The sequence below is a fragment of the Suncus etruscus genome, chromosome 6 (genome assembly GCF_024139225.1).
Source record: "Suncus etruscus isolate mSunEtr1 chromosome 6, mSunEtr1.pri.cur, whole genome shotgun sequence".
NCBI classification, from domain to species: domain Eukaryota; kingdom Metazoa; phylum Chordata; class Mammalia; order Eulipotyphla; family Soricidae; genus Suncus; species Suncus etruscus.
In genome coordinates, this window is record NC_064853.1 from 8,696,556 (window position 1) to 8,715,205 (window position 18,650).

Sequence of the window (18,650 nt, forward strand, 5' to 3'; positions counted from 1 at the left end):
TTGGGATATTCACTTATTTAATTTAAAATGCTTTGTTTTATTTATTACCCCTAAATATTATCTTTTACTTTTATGGCATATTCTGATTACGCATACATTTATTCTCAATTATGTATCTAAATAAAACACCAATGGTGTAAGAATTGCTGAATTTTTATTTTATTTTTGCTATATTCCACATTGAGAATGCGACCTGGAAAATTCATCATAATTTTCAATGTTCATTTTAACCATCCCTGTTCGTAATCTGATTAATATTTTATTTACTATTACTTTTTTTTTTTTTTTTTTTTTTTTTTGGTTTTTGGGCCATACCCGGCAGTGCTCAGGGGTTACTCCTGGCTGTCTGCTCAGAAATAGCTCCTAGCAGGCACGGAGGACCATATGGGACACCGGGATTCGAACCAACCACCTTAGGTCCTGGATCAGCTGCTTGGCCGCTGTGCTATCTCTCCGGGCCCTTACTATTACTTTTAATACCAACAATAACAAACAGCTAATTCTAAAAATTATGATTCTTTTTACATACTTTTATATGTAAATACTTTAAGTGGTCTAACTTTTGAAAATTTAACATGCACTTATGGTGCATATTTTACAACCTCGGGCCAGAACTGAAAAGGGACATGTTAGGAATGGAAGATTCAGGAGCTTTTAAATATAATCTCAGACCAAAAAAAAAAGATGTGTATTAATGGCAAGAGATCTGATCCACTGATAAGTACTCTGATAACAATTTTAGTATTCTAAAAGGTCAAAGAAGAAGCTACATAAAGTTAGGAAAATATTACCTGGCCAAATTCTGTATAACAAATGGTGAGATAGAATTGGCAATTATCATGTCCATTTAAAATTCTTATTTATTTTAGTTTTTGTTTTCTAGTTTTGGTAGAATCAAAACTAGGGCCCCACACATACAATGCAAGTAATTTACCTCTAAGTTACATTCCTCACCTTTTTGGGTCAAATTCTAATAATTCACTGTTTTCAGATTTGCATTAAGCTCTTTTAAAGACTCAGCTTTATTATTTTCTGTACAAATTATTTCATGTGTATTACACCAGTAAGTTTATATATATTTACATATATACATACTTTTTTATTAGTGTTTTACAATAGTAGAATGAGCTGTTGAGCAAGGTGTATTAGTCTGTCAATATAGTTCTACATCAGTGCACCCAAATTATTCTTTTGGTGCTGTGCTGATTCCTTTATTAACCTCTATTTGTGGGCTAATTGATGCTATGTAATTTAGCAAAATTATAAATATTTATTGGTGCAGATCTATGAAGTTCAAGGTTATGCAATTTGAAATTACACGCTCAATTGTTTTTCTTGTCACTAGAAAATGTGGCATTTTATCAGGTAAATTTTTCTTCCTATCATGAATGGGAGATGAATTTTGATGTGCTAATGCAAACTGACTTGTGATACAAACGAAATCAACTTGAAATATAGCATTTTTCTTTTGATATAATATAACCTAGTGTTAGTTATGTTAATTATTCTGAAAGTTATGAAACATTATCTTGCATTCTTCATTTGGATATTTTTTCCACCCCCATTTTGGTGATTTTCCTCTGAATCTGGATTGCAGTCACTATCCACTTATTTTATTCCTACTTGCTCTCTCTTTTTATTTACTTTTTGTTTGTTTTTGGGACAGTCCTGGCAGTGCTCAGAGACGAGGGTTACTTCTGGCTCTGTGCTCACATATAATTCCTTGCAAGCTGTAGGGACAGTATGTGGTACCAGGGATTGAACTGGGTTGGCTGCATGCAAGGCTAGGGCCCTCCCTATTTGTTGTACTATGGTTCCACCCAATGCTCTTTCTTTCTTCTGCATAAAGTATTCTTCCTCTTCTTTGCTGGGTTAATTTCCACTCAACTTTTAGAACTATTTCAAGAGACAATTCTTCTGAAAGACTTTGTATGGCCACGCTTTGTTAAAAGTTCCTATATATATATATATATATATCATGAATAAAACAAAATTTCTCTCTATTTTTTTTTTTGAGGTGGGATTTGGGCCACAATTGATGGTTCTCCAGGTTTTCTGGCTCTGTGCTCAGGGATCATTTCTGGAGAAGTTCAAGGGACTAAATGGGGTACCAAGTTTATGAACCTCAGTCAACCACATGCAAAAGCAAGCACTCTACCCACTCTACTGTCTATCTGGCCCTATGTAATTTTAAATTTCTGAGTGTGCTTAATTACTCCTTTCCCCCCCACTGGATTATCAACTTAATGCAGACAGACATTATTTCTGACTACACTTTATTTTTATAGATGAAGACCTTGATATGATGATTTATAATTTCATTCAATACATATTTATGTTTTCTTAATATTGATCAAGCAGTTTTTAGTGTGTGGGTACAACAGAGAATTTAAACATCATGAGATACTCATTCACTCATTCACAAATTATGTAAATGAACGAATACATAAAAACAGTGAAATTAGTTATCACATATCATCTCTTGAATGTAAATGTTTTTCAATTCATTTTATGTATATAGTATTTTCTTGTTAACATTTTGTGCCTAACACTTTGTAAACAAGAGACCACTTGCAAGACTAGAGAAATAAAGTCATTTCCAACTGGACTTATATAAACAGTTATTTATACATACACAGTTTATATAACTATAACTATAAATATGGGTTGATATTGGCTATCATCTAAAACCAAAGAAATAACAAGAAATGTATTTGTTATGAGTTTATCTTTTTAGCTTTAAATTATGTTTAATAAAGCTTGGCCTTATCATTACTATAGCTACTTAATATTCATATTCACACCATCAAGTCACTACATTTAGTTTAAAAGGTTGAATTTCCAAAAAGATATGAAACAAAAAAAGTTACCCAGACTTTAAGTTATAACATATGCTTTGGTCTATTTTTCTCTTTTTCTGTGGAGTTATGAACAGATGCTCGGGCAGGTTAATTCTGTACTAAATCTTGTACTTCCACGCGTGCCATGAAGGTGGATGCTCGCCAAGGCAGCACGATCGCTCCCTTGTTGGTCATTAATCACATCAAAATCACTTATTTTTCCTTTGATTAAATTAAAATGAAAAGAGCATTCTGCTAACAAAGGTTTACTTTATTCAGTGGGAGGCAGGCCCATCTCTCATTCCTCTGCCATAAGAACCTCTGCTCGTGTGGAGCTAATTTTATCATAAGTCTCAACATGGTTTTGTTTCCTGATCTGCATCCATTTCTATGATTTTGGCAGTCTCCTGGCAAGGATTTTCTCTGTCCTCTTCACCTTTCCAAATCTAGCCCATTCTTCAAGGTCTAGCACAATGAGTGCCTTAGGGAAAGCTTTTCTTAATTACTTACAGCCATCCTCCTGTTATATATGATAACACATGAAATATGATATATATCATATATAATAACATACATTTTATAGTGTTTGAGAAGCTGCTTATCACAATGGCTGGGCCACATATGTGAGGGGCAACAGATTAGGTTGACATTTTTCTTTCTCTTGTGATGCTGATAGTTTAGGAGAGAATGAATGTTAACATTCATTCAACAATACTATACGGTGTCCATTTTTAAGTTTATGACGGTGAATAATCTTATGTGTACTTGGGTGTTGGGTCCCATTTATACCTTGATTAGTTATCGGTATATCCTCAAAGAGCTCTCAGAATGAGAAATTGATTCCCATTCTTCTATCCCCTTGTGGGGGAGAGATCTTGGTAATATTTATCCACAGCAAATAACCCTCACAGATAGAAGGGTAAAGGGGTAAGAAAGCTGGGGGCAGAGTCCTTTGTCAGCCTACTACCAGTTCCAAAAAACACCTGGAGCCACTCGTAAACTTTACCAAAAGACCCCGAGCACCTCGCTCACAGACTATTTATTAGGCTCTCAAAAATGCCTCCACCTGGAAGGTAAAGGTGGAACAACAGGCAGAGATAATAATCTTATGAAAATGCTTTCATATATAAAACGTGGGTAAAAGATGGGATCCTCGGCTACCCTTGAAAGTAATGGAACTAGAATGTTGACAATTTGACTTGGAAGTCTGTATTTTGAACAAAGTGTTGCCACCACTCCAAAGATGCCTTTTCAAGATGCACTTTAGGAGTCACTAAGATGCATGCCCTAGTCTGATTTTCTGCCTTCAGGGAACTCCCATTCTAGTTGGGAAAGGTGGGTTAATCAGAGATAACATATATGTAATCATTACATTTTGAAAAATGATCTTGTGAGATGATTTTGGGGGGGCAGAGGTGAAGATGGAAAGAGTCACTTGTACTGGAAGTGCTGGGTTCCAGTTGTAGACAATATTTACTGTAGAGTAGGAGGGGAGAAACTTATATACTGGGATCACATAATTACATGGATTAAGAAAACCATAACATGAGGAAGAATACCATAGCAGTAATCTCTTTAGAAGTATGTATTGTAGGGGGAAGATTAATCCTACCTGGTCATAACAGGTAACAGTTTAGAGAAGATATTACATTTAAGTTGGACTTTGAGAAAGGTTAGATATACAAATATATAGAAAAGTATGAGGAAAAGTAAGGATAGCCAACAGGGGTCTCAAACTCAATTTACTTGTGGGCCACAGGAGGCAAAGTTGGGGTGATCCTTGAGTGAAAAGTCAGTAGTAAGCCTTGAACATTGGGGGGTGTGACCCAAACAACTACTAAAACAAAACAAAACAAAACAAAAAAGATTCCTCTAGGACAGGGCCACAAAATGTTGTACGAAGGGCCATTTGTGGCCCGAGGGCAGAAAGTTTGAGACCCCTGGAGGAAGAATTGATATTAACAAGGTCATAGAAACAGGAAAGCAGGCTATATAGCAAATAGTTCAACATGGTTTCGAGAAGGACATATGAAGGGTCATTTTTCTTTTCTTTGTAATTGAAGATTTGGGGCAATAACTCAGAAAAGATAAAGAGACCAGATCTTAGGAAACCTTGGATATTGGGCCTGGAGTACCATCTATTCCTTGAACAATTCATTGGCACATTAATACATGTAACTGGTTCGTGTCTTGTCACTCCAACAAGCTTGTATATTTTTTGATGGCAGGAAATCTTTAAGAAGGCAGAATTCTCTGGGACTGAAGAGATAGCATGGAAGTAGGTCATTTGCCTTGCATACAGAAGGACGTTGGTTAGAATCCCATATGGTCCCCCGAATCTGCCAGGAGTGATTTCTGAGCACAGATCCAGGAGGAAGCCCTGAACAATGCTGGGTGTGACCCAAAAACAAAAACAAAAACAAAAACAGGAAGAATTCTCTTCAAATCCCTCAGAATGTAGTATAGTGCCTGGTATATAGCAAGAGTCCAACATTTTCCATGAACTATTTTAAGAAGATGCTTTTAAAAGATACCATGACAGGCAGAGAATCATATCATAGCATCTGAGCAAAGGGTTACATGGACAAGTCATTCAGTGAAGTTGATGGAGGGGTCTAAAAATAAATCATGTGACTCTATCCATTAGAAAACTTACCACAGATGCATACTTCTTAAAGAATTTTTATATATTTCCAAGTGGATTGTTTTTAATAAAAGAGGACTATATAAAGTTTTATCAGGAAAAATTCATTAATCCCAAACCCACCCCTATAAAATACATATGCTAATACATTCAGAAGATGCATTTATATAAGGAATTTATCAAAATCTTGCATGCATTTGAAAATATTCTAGGTTCTCAGAGACACCAGCAACAGAAGGGACAAATTCTCCTATTTCTGAAACTTAAACTCTAATAGGATTGTTTAGGTTGGCCCACTTCTTCCCACACCGATGACAAAATCATATCCATTAATTACAATGTATAATATCTTGAAGGTTATTAACTTTATATTTCTACTGTTTAATTTTATATATTTCCTTTCCCTTATGATTTTATATACTTTCTTCTATTTTTTTTTATATCCATTCTTGGGTTGAAATGTCAGTGATGCTCAAATACAGCATGACACATTTCCTAACTTTCAGATTCAGAATGCGTTCGGTCTCTTAAACATTTTCCACATGTTAAAGACTATTTAAATTCTGTTTTTGCCTTTTCCTTCCCTAACTTCCTCCTCATTCTCCTGGTATGTTCCTTATACATTTAGTAACATTACCCAGTGTATCAAATTACAACAAAAAGCAATTCACCTGATTTGATCCCCTTTTTATTCCTTTTGCTTTCTTTATTTTTTTGAGGCCTTTCTCTTTGTGCCCTTTGGTGTTTGATTTCAAAGTTTTGGATCTATAGATTTTCTTAATTATATTTTCATTGATTGCTATTTTTATTTCTTTTCTATTAAAGTTCTAGCGTCTATCACAATGTTTGTTACATATGAATTTGTCAATTACAAATATTGGATGATTGATTAATGCATTCATTCTTCAAATCAGAAAAACATTTTAAAAATTGAACTTGAATATAGTTTTCTTCTGCTTGATATGTTTCAGTTATGAATACCAGGTTGGTAGTATGAATACTAAATTTTTACTACCAGATTATTAGTATGGCATTCAATGACTCTAGTGTTCATGGTTCAGTTATTGTTTTAGCCTTGTCTCTTTTGATTCATCAAGAATCTGGACTCCAGCATATGTAACCACTTCAAGCTCTTTGAACTTACTGTTATATTTCATTTCTGAGATGTCCTCTCCTTTTACTTACCTTTCAAGTCATTCCTTATTTTGAATTTTTATCGAATGCCCAAATTCACGCTTCAGCTCTATTTTGTAATCTATTTATCAATTTATATGTTTTTGTGGTGTTAACATTTGCATTATTCCTATTACGTTTGTATCTCTGAAAGGCAGAATATATGTTTTATTTATTTGGGGGTGAGGTTGGCACTTGAGGGTAGGAGGTATTTCTTTGCAGTAAGTTTCAGGGAGCTATAAAGCCAAGAAGTATTTAATGGGACAATAAGCCATGATATTGAGAAAGGTTTGGGGAAATAGGATATATTCCAGAACAGGATACCCAAACTGTCAACTCACATATATGTTAGTTCAGAGATTGCCAACTACCCAACCAAAAATGTATTTCTTCTTGATAAATCTCTTGCAACAACTCTAAACCAAATAGAGGCAGCATGGAAAAAATTCCCATAGAATTAGCTTCTTATATCAGTATGGGTACTCCATTCTGGGGTTATCCAAAGCTTAAATGAGGGTAAGTTGATGACACTTTTTTATGAAATTGCCTGCCTCTTTTCTTGGGATGTATTCCTTACTTTATAGGACTCTCTCTCTCTCTTTCTCTTTTTCTTCTTTTTTTTAACCTTAATAAAGTACTTCACTGTCTTCTCTGCATATATTCTTTTGCAATGAAAGTCAAGACATTTGAAATCCAAAGGGAAACTAGGATCAATTTTTTTCTTTGCTCAAGAGAGAATAACCTTCCTCAGCCTGAGAATTAATGTACAGAAAACTCAGGTGGTAGGAACCAGCCTGCACCCTGCAGAGATCAGATGGGTCTCTGTGCAATTTGACAGCTGACATTAGTGATGCTGGAAGATCTTGAGGATCCATTCCTCAAGAAAATAGATACTTAAGAAGACCACCAATCCTAAACTTTCAAGATATTCACAACACAACACCACCTGCACGCGCGCGCGTGTGTGTGTGTGTGTGTGTGTATTTCATGAATAGATGAAATACAGTTGTCAAAATAGATTTACCTCCCAATCTCCCCCAAGTTCAATTAAAGTGGCAGAAGAGAAAAATGAAAAGGGAAAAACGCTGGCACTAGTACATAAGGAAGGGTAAAACAAAGCCAGAACTTAACAGAATTTTGTAGAACATACAAAATAGATTAAGTTATATGAAAAAATTTCAGTGCCAATTGCCTGTGACCTAAAACAAACAAAAAGAGTTCCTCTGGGAAGTCAGAATTGCTTGGTTTCTCTAATGAGTTCCAAAAGCTTTTGCAAATTGGAAGTGCCTTTGAGAGAGAAGTTTTTGTGGTATCTATTAAATTAAAATAAAAATGTGCATACCCAATGATCCAGAAATTTTACCTCTGGTAGAAGACATTCTTTTCAAACATTTGCTTGTGTATATAAGAATATTGGCCATTGTACCATTAAAATGACAAAGTACTGGAGACAATATTGATGTCTATCAATAGGTTATAGATTAAGTAGGTGAGTGGAATGCCCAAAGTAGAAAATTATTTATAATTCTTAGAAAAGAATATAAAGAACATTTTAAATAATATAGTCCCAAATGAAAGGAACACTGAAGTATGTTGTATCTAAGAAGAAGGAAGTGTAATGACAGATATTAAAAACTATGCTTGTTTTAAGGGAGTAGGACTGGCAGATTTGTGTGTGTGTATGTGTGTGTGTGTATGTGTATGAAGCAAGATAATTTTTTACTCGGACTTATTTATAAAGATCTGAGGAGAGAAATAGAGAGAATTACATGTTAGAGAAGGCAGGCTTCTACAGGTTAGAAACAAGCAAGGAAAGAAATAGAAAGACAAGCAAATGAGATATCTGTCAAGAGACAACATGGATTCAAAGAACAAGGCCAGCAGATTTTAGGAGGAAGTTTTCTATATTTCATTTTTTTCTGTATTTTAAATGCTTTGTAATTAAAGAGAAATATAAAGTCTAACAGTTGTGTGTGTGTGTGTGTTATACCCTCATGAGTGTAACACCCTTACTGGAGTAAGCTCAGGGCTTATTCTGTATATTGATTACTAATAATCTCTTCTGATGTTGTTTAGGGTACCATCTGGGATGCCTAGCATCAAACATGGGTCAGGAGCATGCAAGGCAAGTACATTTTCCACTGTACTGTCTCTTCAGCCCACATGGCTCAACAATTTAAACAAAGATATATTTCTGTTGTGGGCAATGTGGTTACAAAAAAAGTCCATTGTCTGTAGAAACATATAATATACTTATAGAAGTCAAGTGTTAGTACTTTGAATTCTTTCACTATTCAGTACTGCTTTGCCTTATAGAAGAAGGGTCAGGCTGAGGAGGAAGAGGTAGGAGGATGTAGTATTCCAGGGAACAGCAGTGAAATTTGATAATTTGCTTAATTCTTTAGTAATCAATCCTCTGACAATTGGAGCACATAAGGTGAAGCAAAATGAAACAGAGTGAAAATGGATTATCTACCAAGAAAGAGAAGGTGTAAAATGATGGCAAACCATTGGCTTTGGATTACAAATTTGAGAATTGGTAGTAGTTGGAGTGGGAGCATTGTGGAGCACTGAAAGGGACATAGGAACATTGGTAGAAGGTCTTGGAAACTTTAGTGATAGTATTTTGGTGGTAGAGTCAGGTAACTTTATATGTAAAACAATAAATATTAGTACTATTATAAAACTATGATATAAAGCAACAATAATATACATGTCTGCCATGTAGGATGGGTGGTGGTGTGGTAGTAGTGACTTTGGTGAAGGGAGGCTGACACTGGGTGTGAATGTAAAGTTGGAATTGTCAATGGCTAAAACTCTAATATTAACAGTATCATAAATCATGGTGCCTAAAAACACAAACAAAATACCATCACCAAAATACATCTATGACAATGGCTAGAATAGATAGATGGAAGGGGAGCACTTGAAATAGATCCTGAAGACTTTGGAACTTAACACAATGACTCACTATCCAAGGGTACACAACAAACAAAGAAGGACCTTTAGTTTCCACCCATAGTTCTTGAACATCCCCCTGATAGCTGCTTGTGCATCTTCTGTTTGTTCTCTCTCCATTGCTACTCTACATTATCCTGCTTGGGGATCCAGGAAGAGTAAAAAAATATTAAACATTAATAATCATCTAGGAAATGCAAATACAAACCATACTGAGATTATTTAATGTGAAAATCTATTATATATTAAAGATAAATTTTAGGGAGGATATAAAAAGTAGAATTTGTATTGTAGAATGGAATATGGTGAAACCATTCTGGAAAACTGTATAGAAGTTACTTGAGAACTTGGGACACAAAAGGAAGCTAAAAGTACATAGAGAGGGTGTTGCACTGGTTTTATTTCTGGAAACTCTACCAGGAGTAATCTCTGAGTACCCATTTGAGTACCCATTCAGTGGGTAGCCACTGAATAATGCTGAGTGTGACCTAAATCAGGAAATAAAACAGGAAGGAAAGAAGGAGGAAAAGAAGGAAAGAAAGAAGGAAAAAGGAAAATATAAAAGAATATAAAGGAATATATAGGAAAATATAAAGGAAGTAAGGAAGGAGAACAAGAAATTACAAAAGAATAGGGAAATTGCTATTACATGGGTATGAGTTTAATTATATGCCAAGATGAAAAATTTTAGAAATCTGCTGTATAGTACTGTGCTTATAGTTAGCAACACTGTATTGTTTGCACTTATCAAATTTTGTATGGAGAGATGGAGAGATAGTATAGAGGTTAAGGCATACGCCTTGCATACCATTGATTCACAGAACCACAGGGTCTCCTGAAAGATCATCATCAGATGCGGTACTGGAGGTCTCTTGAACACTGCCCCAGAAATCAAGTACCTACACTTCCAGTGTTGCCCCTCAAATAAAGGGCATGCCTTGCCTGACTTCCTCAAGGGCCTCAGGGATGCCATCTTGCCCTTTCTCATCTATTCTCCACAGAGCAACCAAATTTTAGAAATGTCATGTAATTAATGAGCATAACATTCTGTAACCTAAGCTAAGGTCATCTAATTCAATGGGACTTTTCCATGATTCTATATGCTTAGACCCTCTGGGTGGGTATTTTATTAGAATAACACTCCTGAATCCTTAAGATGTTGTAGAGTATTTTAGTTTTCTTCAAATTACATGTTGTCATCTGCTTTACCCATTCTACTGAGGTTATTCTAATTCCCCTAGTGTCAATATTACGCTTCCTCTAATATCTGTTGTAGTCACATAATATTCTCAGCATCTTGATTGTCTTTTAGTTTTGCTTTTGATGACACCTGAAACTCAATAACTTCTTTTTATTAAGCCAGCTCGAGGGATTGCCATTGTACACATAGAAATGAGAGAGATTTAAGTTTATTATTTTAGTGTTATGTGTATGTGGCATAGGGAATTGAACCCAGGTTTCAGGCATGAAAGGTATGTGCTTTACTGTGGAGATATGCACATGAACAAAAAAAATCAGGCTTCAATAAGTTTTTAGATACATTATTAGGCATTCTCTATTTACAACAAAAGTATATTCTCTGACCTTATAATTCTATTATATTCTTATTGTTTTGAAAAGGCTTGCTTATAAACCAGTCCTCTCTTTTTGGGGATTACACCTTGAACAGCACTCAGGGATAGCTCTTGGGGAAGGTTGGGGGACAATATATAGTGCCAACAATTGAACCCGGGTAGGCTGTGTAAGGCCAGAGCCCTATTCACTGTTCTGTCTCTCTAGCTACATAAACCACCTCTCTGAATGCAGTTCATGCTGATTTATTCATGAAGAATTGGAAAATTTTCACTTTAAAAAAAATCTCTCTGGTAGAAAATATTGACAGTGTCATTATGACCCTAGACACATCGATAGAAATGTCATTCTTAGAAAATCTGCTGTGGAAAAGCCACTGTCTAATGAGTCCCATTCATAGTGCCCAGTCATGATATCACTGTGATGAGAAATAGCAGCAAGGGGAGAAATGCTTCCTTTGAAAGCAGGCAAAGACTTAGTGCAAGGAATGGGGAAGTTTGAAAGCAAGAAAATGAGTTTATTTGTATGGGTGACACTGAAAATTGCTTAGTAAAGCTCTCCATAGACAGTGCATTTACCCCAATTTAATCCTTTTATGAAGCAAAGTCTCCACATTTCTTTTCAGTGAGAAAATATGTTTTAATTGAATGATTCATCATGGATTTTTTTCACATTCCAGAGCTAGTAGAAGTAGTTTTTGCATCTCTTTGGAGAAGAGCTCTAAATTTTGTACTTAAAAATGGAGAAACTTATACATTATTTACCCTTTCTTTGTTGTTGCTTGGACACTTCAAGCTTATATAGGGATGATTTCAATGATGAGCAGTGACTGAAAGGTTCACTTTTACAATCAAATCATTCTTGATTCATTCATGAAAAACATATATAGATGCAAGTTGGGAGCCCAATTCTCTATTTAGGTTCAGGCAAAGTCTTCTGAATAAAATGATTGCAAAGTTCAGTTGCAAAATGAAATACTTTTCTATTGTTTTGGGTACCTAGTACTATTTGGCTATTAAACTAATGCCTCTCAAGGAAGCTTGCTTTTTTTTTTAAATCCTGTTTTGTAATTGCAGTGAAACCTCTTTATTTTCCTTTTTTTTTTGACAACACCAACAGGAGACATGAAGAAGGGTTAGAGGCTAGAGGAGGAATAGGGATATTACTTGCTCTTGGATATTCCCACAATGCACTTTGCCAAAGTGATGCTGAACTTCTGCAACATCAGTTGCTTTCAGTAGGTGATTTGTCCCTACAACTAGATCCAGCTTATAACCCTTCTAGAGACACAGACTTCCTCTTGGTAGGGTGGAGCCCTGGCTTTAAGCTTTCCTTATTATACACTTTCTTCTAGTTATTCTCTATCCTGAAAGTGTAAGTTGCTTCCTGGAGTTATCTGTTGATCCTTCATGATTTTCCCTTTGGCCTTTCATTTCTTTTCTACAATGAACCATTCACTTTTTGGGTATCAGTTATTCTGTAATCCCAGTGATATCAGTAATGCTTAAGGATTACACCTTTCTCTTTGCTCAGGACTCATTCCTGGTGGGTTTGGGGAAACAGACCCAGGTCAGTTGCTTGCAAGACAAGTGACCGAAGTGCATACTGTACTATTGCTTTGGCCCTATAAACCATTTTTTTTAAATCCTAAACTTTATTGAACAATTAAAGAGTTTCTACTCTCTGATGAAAATTTGTCTGACAAAGAAATTGAGGTGCTATATTTCATTTCTCAAGTTTATTTTGATATATAATAATTTCAGGACTTGTATGGTTTATTATAATATGTAGTATATATGTCTACATACATAATATAATTACATCTCATACATATAATGTTGCATCTACACATGTATATACATACACAGAATCTACACTTTCAGTTTTATAATGCAGGAGATAAGAAAGTCAATGATTAAGATGCTTTAAATATTTTTCTTGAAAAATGAGGTATTCAATTAGTGAGGTAGTTATTATAAGGTCAATTGTATTTTATCATCATGTTCTTTTTTTCTAGGCTTTACTTGAAGAAAAATCGACAGCATTTTTAAGTCAGCATGATAAACCTATTTTGGAATTATTATATGCAAAAGAAATGACTGGATGTAAAAATACAGCATGGTTCTGAGAATCAACACATTTTGGGAAATGGAGGAGTAAAATCGTTGGCTATTTTGCTCTTCGTTGAAGTTTAATTTAATTCTAGTCCATTTAAATTACAAATTTAAATACTATCATAAATAATAAAGTTATAAATATTGATGTGAAAATATCCCACATTCATATTATTATTATTGCTGAAACAAATTTTGCACAACTACTGACGTTTTTTTTTGTCTTGCAGCTCAAACTTTCACCTTTCTTAAACTACTTAAAATATTCACTTAACTCTATTAAATAATTGAAAAAGAAAAGCAGTGTATTGACATAGATATTTTCCAGGGATGACATATAATTGGCCAATGAGCATATGAAAAGATTAATATCAAACCACTAATATCAAACTGAAAAGTACCATGACAATGATAGTGAGAGAAATGGAGGGGGAGAGAGAGGTAGGTAGAGTGCCTGTCCCAGAGAGACAGGGAGAGAGAAATGTATGGGAGAAAAACAGGGAGAGTGAAATGGGGAATGTGGGTGGGAAAGAGACAGGGAGAGAGAAATGGGGGTAGGAGAAATGGGGAACATTTGAGGTGGGAAAGTTGCACTGGTGAAAGTTAGTATACTGAAACTCAACTATGAACATTTTTGTAACCACGAGTTTAAATATAGACTTTGTTTTAAAAATGATTTTTCAAAGGCTCTCTGAAAAAAATTAATATCATTACTACTAAGGAAAAAAACAAGTTAAAAAATACAATGAGAAATTGTCTCATACCTGTCAAAATCATTATCATCAAACTTCCAAACAAAACAAGATAAAGGAACTCTTGTGTATCATTGATAGAAATATGAATTGGTTTTATATTTATATAAAACAAAATGTTGTTTTACAAGCACTTTGGAAACATGATTTTTCCCTCAGCAATTCACCTTTTGATATGACAGATATTGTTTTCTTTAAAGTGAAAAAGGACTTAATAAACATGATACTAGACATGAAACATGCATTTATGATCTACATTTAAGAATTTATGTTAATCAGGAGATTCCTTGAAAAAGTATGAAAGATTCCAGAGACCTAAAGAGAGAAATATATAGGGCTTATAACCAGGAAGTATGTTACTAGATTATTGAAAAGATCTCTTTAAAATGACAGTTCATAAAAAAATGGGCAGAAACATACAAACAGTCATTTCCCAGAGAGAGAACACAAAATATCACGAACATATGGGAAGATTGGCAATCTCGCAAGAAAATGAAACTCAGGAGGAGATGGCATTTTTGTTTTTAAGTTTCTATTTACCAAGGAAATATTATTTTATAACACATTATTAGTTTTCTATGCTACATGAGATCAGAGCCAGCAAGAGCTGTTATCTCATTGGCTGGGTGGATATTTTCCTCAAGTATCAATATGGAAAACAAAAAAGTTTCCAGGATCCATGACAATCAAAAAATTTAAAAATTTAAAATATCTTTATTTAAACACCTTGATTACAAATATGATTGTAGTTGGGTTTTAGTCATGTTTTCATTTTTTAATTGGATTTTTAAAATCTCTTATATTTTAAATTGGGGGTCCCACCTTTTCTATAGAAATAAAAAAAATGTTACCCCTGTAGATTTTGGCGGACCATATGGGATGTTATGGAACCCAAGTTGGCCACATGCAAATGCCACTCCAGCCCCAAGGGCTCTTAATTTCTAACTTATTGGAACTCTGGCACCCCCCAGGAAATGCCTGAAGAGTGAGGTCATTCACTCTTACCTTCCCCCTATCCCACAGAGACTTTCCCTTAGCATCCTCTTCCAAATACACTTCTTTTGAGATGAAATGACTCATTTAGGCTTGATTAACTTTAGACAGGTATTTTTGTCTGTTAACAGTTGCCCTTCCTCCATGTTCATTGTCCCTGAACCACTTAGAGGACAGTCTGGGCTCTCAGTCCATGAGCCCCCTGACCTCATGCTTTTCTCCTTTAAAAAGAGTTTCAGTGCTTCTAACCATACTGTAAAACTGAATGATTGAATAGTTCTTTTTCTTTAAAGCCATTTTCTTTTGACAAAGGCAGCTGCCCTAACTCAATAATTCCAAGTCATCTAATTGGAATATCCTAGCTGCTCCTAAAGCATACAAACCTATTTTCTTTCTTAGGGCTATTCTAAGTTTTCTTTCTCTCTATTTTTTTCTTTTTGTCATCTTTTCTCCATAAACTCTTTACCATGTCATACCAAATGAATTCCCTAACCCGAGTTAAAATCCACCTACAGAGTATAATTGAAACCCTTTCCTCCAGATTTCTAAAGGCTGTTAATCAAATTCTCTTACTTTTTTTCCACTAAAATTTGTTATTAGAAATTCAACAGTTAGTCCCACACTTTTGGCTAACAGCCAGAGATTTGATTAAAATGAATAACAAGAGAAATGTGAAGTTCCATAATTGTATTCCTTTCTTAGCCCATAAGTGAATAAAGGGCCCTCAAACAAATGCAAAAATTAAAAGGTTTAATAAGAGAGACTTATTTTGTGATGAGCATAGAATGTTGGCAGTTTAGGGAAAAAATTCTCAGACAATGATTTGATATCTCTGAGCATAAATTAAATATGCATATAATTTCAATTTAGATTTAGTAAACTATATGAACACAAAGAAAATATACATTTTCTTTTATTGAACCAAATAGTTATAGTAAGATATTGACTTAGAAAGTATCCATTTGAAGGACTCACAAAATGACATACATGAAGGAAGAATTGAGATTGATCAAAACATATGCTAAAATTTATCATTAATTCTCTTGCTTGAGATGATCTAATAAAGCCTAGAAAGAAGGTGGGGCTGATCTCTTTATTTTACTCTAGAGGAAGAGAAACTAGTGAATAAGGCATAAAGGAAGGCACCCAGCTCCTCAGAGATAGGAATTGAGAATCAAACCTCACAGTCATCTATCATCCATCCTTTGAAAGACTATATAATTCAGGGCAGAGCTGAGTTTCATTACAATAGATTTGAAACCTTTCAGTATTTGTTCTTTTTGTCCCTCTCACAACCTTTCTGACCAAATATGCAATTATCCAGTTCTGCCCAAACAGCCAGCAGTATATTAGACACTGTGTTAGAACCTCATGCATGTTGGGTGATCTAGAACCAAGTTGCAAAGCCAAAACAAGTTTGGCAGCAGGGCTGAGAAAGCAGATTCATTCATTTGTGCCTCTGCAATTCAACTCTGTGGAGCTCTCTGAGAAGATTAGGACACATCACAGAACTTGTAGCTGGAGGCGGGAGAGCAACAAGACTCATGCTTGCATGTGCCCTCAATGAGCACTGCATGAGGAAGATAACTAGTGTTCCAGGGAGGGTTGTTGGAGTCCAAGAGAAAACTCCAAGGTCATACAGTGCAGAGGACACAGGGTGTAGAATGGCAGAGACATTGGTGCAAATGCCAGCATGAACTGTGGCTGGGAAACTCCTGTTCTTTCCAGTTAGAAAGTTAAGCTGCTTCCTATGCACTCACTCATCCCATTTTAAAGGAGAAAACCAAGGTAATGTAAGAGGATAAAAGCCACAGAACTTTTGTGCAAGGAAGTTCACTACAAAGAGGGACTGGGTAATGTCTCGAATAGGATTAAACTTTTAATCGCAAAAGAATAAAATCCATTTTTTAAATCCTCAATACATAACTGATCAAAGTTGAGAGGGTGACCGGATTAGTGATGGTCAAAGTAGAACAAGTTCATTTTGTACATTCAAATGTGGCATTAACTGAGAATTAAAAAAATAAAAATCTGGTCCCTACATTATCTCACATAATGCTCACACAAGTCTTGGAAGGTAAGAACCTGTTAAAAATCTCTTTTTTATAGAAAAGGATAAAAAAAATAAAAGAGGCTTAAACAAGTGAATTAATTTGCATAGGTCACACAGATTGTGACATAGCTGGGAGAGAAAGGCTGATTATTTTCTTCAAGGTTTATATTAAAAGTAGTTAAAACATATTTTAGAGGAACTGAAATTTGGAAATTGGTGACACTCAGGAAGAAGACCTCTGAAAGCTGAACTCAGGTTACGAAAGATTTTGCTCTCACTTGCATTTGAAAGTTTGGTCTTCAGGCAAGATTTTACACAAAGTCTGAAAGAGGCTTCCATAATTGGGCCAGTCTTGCAGGTAATAAAATTGCAGAGGTTCAGGAGAAAGATTTTTTTTATTCAACGGGGAAATAAAAGACTATTGATCATTTATTTCGTACTCTGCATTTCCTGAGACAGTCTTTTGGTATGAAATGCAAAGTTCACGAATCTTGATTGAATCTTTGTTCACCTACAAATAAAGCTTTGTATGTTGTATTTACTTTGAGTTCATGTATAAAAGGTTAACATGGCAACTTGTCCAATTAGGATGAAATAACATATCTTGTACACTGAATGTGAAACCTGCCCCAAACTGCCCATTGTTTAGTGAAACTGAATACTATCTATTTATTTTGTTATTCTTATCATCTAGCCAGTCTACTTGAATTCCAGAGCTTTGTTTTCTTTTTACACGTAGCCAAGTACAAAATGGGTATTTGATAACTTAATGCAGGCTGACAAAAACAGCAAAAGAAATAATCTGGTGTATAGTGATCAAATTCAGAAAATGCATATGCTTACCAGCTCACTGAATTCATTATTGCCTAGGTCAAGTCTTTCCAACTGGGCCAGTTTGTGCATTGACCTATAACAGATAAAGAAAAATACTATTGTGAGGCAGTACGTGACTTTTTTGCTTTAAAAGATCCCACAGCCCTGTCAGATTGACCTGGTTGAATAGTTGCATAGAAACAAGGATATATAGTACAGTATATGCACACATTCACCTGAAAAATTGAGGAACTTACCATATTCCCAATGCTAGTCTATGGCTAGAGTACAAGACCAATTGAATAACAATAACCAGGGGTATTTGTTAATCTTTTAAGTAGAGCAGGACCACAACTATATATTTTAAAGAATGATCACAGGCAGGGAACCAAAAGAACTCAATTCTTATCAAATATTTAAATGATTTTAAAATCTAGTCATATAGCCATGATTTTATTATTTCTCTTATCATTTTTTATTTTCCTTAAAAGAACTTTTCTCTTATTGCCTTCTAATCATATTGGCTTGAATGTGACTATATCTTATAATAATGGTAAAAATTTGGGGAAAAATTGGTGCCAGAGTTAGGGAGTATCTCATTACCTTATAAACAGTGTTTCTCCAGGTACTCTCAAGTATAATATGCAGCATAAGAATAGCTAGACTTTTCTTGAGTTTTTAGTTATTATCTAAAATCTCTCTACCCAAGAGCTGTCCTTCATTTATTCTACAGAAATT

At 34.8% G+C, this 18,650-nt stretch overlaps 1 protein-coding gene across 1 annotated transcript in view; it reads right to left on the bottom strand.

The window, feature by feature from the left end:
* The window catches only part of LRRC7 (leucine rich repeat containing 7), a 363,919-nt gene that overhangs the window by 181,291 nt on the left and 163,978 nt on the right, over positions 1 to 18,650 (bottom strand). Inside the window, exon 6 of the mRNA XM_049775680.1 lies at positions 17,943 to 18,006. Coding sequence (XP_049631637.1) covers positions 17,943 to 18,006 — 64 coding nt within the window. The remainder of the gene's footprint in view (positions 1 to 17,942; positions 18,007 to 18,650) is intronic.